The 3,959-nt window shown below is 40.2% G+C and overlaps 1 protein-coding gene across 1 annotated transcript; it reads right to left on the minus strand.

The window, feature by feature from the left end:
• Window positions 1-2,910: 2,910 nt before the first annotated feature.
• Window positions 2,911-3,439, minus strand: LOC133321357 (protein transport protein Sec61 subunit alpha-like). Its single transcript, XM_061530448.1, is given in 3 exon segments — window positions 2,911-3,236; window positions 3,239-3,262; window positions 3,265-3,439. Coding segments are annotated over 3 exon segments (393 nt in total). The 5' UTR covers window positions 3,308-3,439.
• Between the last annotated feature and the right edge of the window lie 520 nt (window positions 3,440-3,959).

Raw genomic sequence — 3,959 nt, forward strand, 5'->3', positions numbered from 1 at the left:
CTACAGGCATAGATATCGCTGGTCCTTTTGATATAAGGTCATTTACAGGACGATGTTGTAAAATTACAAATGATTATGTGTGTGTATTTCTTTGCTTTTCTACAAAAGCAGTGCATTTAGAAGCCACCTCAGATTTATTAACGTTTTTGGCCGCCTTTAATAGATTTATTTCTCGTCGTGGTTGCCCTAAGACTATATTTTCGGATAATGGTACCAATTTTGTTGGCGCATCCAGAGAGTTAGGGCGTGAGTTAAAAATGGTACTTCGTGAAAGTCAAGATAAGGTTTGTTTACAATATTATTACCAAGGACTTTCATGGAAATTTATTCCAGCTGGAGCTCCACATATGGGTGATCTCTGGGAAGCTGCGGAAGCTCCTAGGCCTCTTTGTCCAATGAATGACGATCCCGAAAATATTGTAGCGTTGACACCTGGTCATTTTTTAATTGGGTCTCCTATCCTTGCTCCTCCAGAGCCAATAATTGATGAATCTCCCTTGCATATCGTGAATCGGTATCGTAAAGTAAAAGCGCTTACTCAACAATTCTGCTTACGGTGGAAAGATGAGTACCTAAAAAGTCTCCATAAAAGATATAAATGGAAGTATCCCGAGCGCGATATGCAAACGGACGATATTGTAGTAATTCGCCATGAGCAATTACCACCTACAGCGTGGAAGTTAGGTCGCGTAATAAAAGTTTATCCCGGTATCGACGGTCGCGTTCGTGTCGCCGATTTACAAACGGAAAACGGTATTGTAAGACGACCAGTAGTCATTTTGACCAATTGAAATAGCACTTACTCTCTTAAATTCGTAGCCTCTCTGTTTTTTCACAGAATGGAAAATCTAAGTAAGATGGCTGCATCTCTTCCTGATTTTGAGGATGATGTCCCCATGTCGGATGAGGAAAGAGGAGTAGATGACCAGCCACAGGAAATTATGAAGGATGCGATTCCCAATGAGAAGAATGCTCCATCCCCTTCCCATACCACCATTGAAGTGGTCAACGCTGCCGCTCCAGTATAGGAGCGGCAGCGTTGGTGTCAGCACCACCAAATAAACTTAATGAATATAATAACGGGAGCACGGATTCTGACGCTCCACCAATAGAGGTTGCACCGTCGGGTTCCGTCGCAAGACCTATAAGCGGCAGTTAAGTGGTTTCGCCGGGCTCACAAGCGACAAAAGGAAGCACGGGCTGTAGAGGTGAAAACAAATCCTGCATTTTGTGTCGACGGTGGCATCCACTACACAAATGCAAGCGCTTCATCGCCCTGGGAAAGAATATGCGAATGCTGGAAAAGCGCAATAGCTGCATAAATTGCCTTTCCACAACACACACTCTGCGAGAGGGCAAAATAACTTCTAGGTTAAAGAGTGTAAGCAGCAACACCACACACTTCTGCACCCCTACCCATCACGTGCTGAATCCCAGCAACAACTCCAAGTCCGTCCGTTCAGGTCAAATAGTCGGTCCGCTGTTTCACGTCCGATCGGTCCGGACTTACGGCATATTGTCTCTCCATCCGAGTCGGCGGCCGAAATCATAAAGGAGCACTATGGTGGAATGATGTTGGCTGATCCACAATTTTTCCGATCCGGTCCTACTATAATTGTACTCGGGCCTGATGTATACCCGAGAATAATGAAGGCCCTAACTTACTCGAGCCCGGGTTTCCCATGGGCCCAACTCACCATATTTATATGGGTAATTTCCGGCTCATGTCCAATGTGAGCCTTTGACAACCGCTATACGGTACCCCGGCTTTCACTAACCCCTTTTTTAATTGATATTGGTCTCGAGGGCAATCTTCAATTGCCGTCGCAGCTTTACGAGCGCCAATCATTTTGATTATTAACTATGAATTGTTTTTTGAAAAAATGAATTAAATACATTAATTGAAATTTAATTTACTTATTTTTGCAACATAGCTATATGTTGCAAGACTGGCGGCAATGTTAATTTCAAAACATATATTTCCTGGGATTACTATCCAATTAATTTTTAGCTAATTGTTGTACAATTTGTCTACGTTAGAATTTGTTACTACCCTTAAGTACAGCTTTGTGCTTAAAAGAATTTTAAATTCTAACGAGTTTTTAGCGCCGCTTTGCAGCATATACGCTAGTTACATTGTAACTATTGTTGATTCTTTTTCGTTTTTCGTTATCTTGGATTACGTCCACACAACACTACAACTAAGGTAAAATATTATTTCGAATAATATTAATATTAATAATATTAATATTAATAAAAACCCCAAAGTCGATATTGACACAATTGTAAACCCATTTGTTTTATTTGCCTCGCAAACAGAGTCAATGTAGTAAATACCCAAATAAATACCCGCAAATGGGTATTTACTCGGTATTTACCCACCCCTTGGGTATTTACCCGGTAAATACCATCTCTATCAATGATATATTTTCATGCGTAGATGGAGGCATTTTATCGCTTTAAATGAAATGACTTAAAAAAAATTATTGGAATTTCAAAAGGAAACAACAAACAAGTTTTGAGGACTCACGGCTTACAAACAACTATTACAGAGGTCGGACGTAAATCTCATCGTTTAAAAAAAAACTTTCAACTTTTAAACTTTAGAAATACTTGGCTAACATATTTTCGTTTGGGTCATCCCCCACCTCTGCGCCTCACTTCTGTTGTTGTAATAGGTAAGTAAATTACAGAGAATTATTATAAAAATCCGAAGCGTAAAATGTTTCGGATAGTTACTTATGAATCATAAACATAAACACACTTTCCTTTAAGATGTATTTTTTGGATATGCAAGGTGTCCGTACCACCCTTTTCGGATTGTTCCTTAACGAAGATTTGAAATTATTGGTAGATGATAGTTGCAGCCAATTTCGAATTTTCACTATGGTTACGCATAACCATGTGTAGTTATTCAATCCATGTCTTGGAGAAGATAGCGCGAGAGCCCAACATGAAGACGATGTAGAGAATGGATTGAATGGGATCGTTTAAAATGTGACCAACACTTTCCGGTGGCGATAGGCAGTTGCATAGACCCCCAATTGGATAAGAGCGAGCTGGGCGGCCAACATCAGCCCAAACACCGAGAACACCGAGGTTGATGAAGAAGTTACCTTGGAATTTGACATCCAACATTTGTGAGATGGCATACAAGTTGGAGACGAGGGCCGATTGCAATATGATGGGAATGTTGGAGGTGTAGAACAATTTGATGGGATAGCTGCTGTATTGACGCGATAATGGGCAGACTTGATGGGTAGTATATGGCAACGACGAAAACGAGAACAGTGGCCAACAAGTTCATCAAGTTGGACAAAGTTTTGAGGTTAGAAGGCTTCACGCAAGGCACGGACCTTACATTTGCGGGTGGCCATCAAGTGGAACAAGGCAATGACGCCCCCTTCGATTTCAGTACCACGTCCAGTAGTAACCATGGTTGTGAAAGCCATCCATATACAGTAAACCCAGCTTAATTACCTCAGTAAAAATTTCGAGATTTTTGAGTAATTATCCGTGGAAGGTAATTAAGCGTGCACGGTTAATTACCTTGATAGGGTAATTATCCGTGGACCTCGGTCAATTACCTAGCAAGGGTAAATATCGGTGGACACTGGCTAAGTACCTAGCTAAGGTAATTATTCGTGGAGCACGATAATGAAACAAAAATTTAAGGCACAAACAAAATAATTTTATTGAGTATCAATTCATATCTCATTATTCATTAACTGAAATAGTATGCAAAAAAAATAATTCATTAATATTGGAAGTAATCGCTAATTTTGGAGTGGTTCATATTTGAAACTTCCTTTTTCAAAAATTTTGATTCTATATTTTCAATTTCATCAGAATCAAAATTGTTGCTTCTGGTATAACGACGAAGAACGACAATTGCCAGTAAAGCCTCTTTAAAGGTTGGCGTTGAAACTGGTATTTCATTGATCGGCCCTTCTTCAACT

Source organism: Musca vetustissima, unplaced genomic scaffold, assembly GCF_032173495.1.
Source record: "Musca vetustissima isolate MV318-11 ecotype Yass unplaced genomic scaffold, APGP_CSIRO_Mvet_v1 utg12928, whole genome shotgun sequence".
Lineage (NCBI taxonomy): Eukaryota > Metazoa > Arthropoda > Insecta > Diptera > Muscidae > Musca > Musca vetustissima.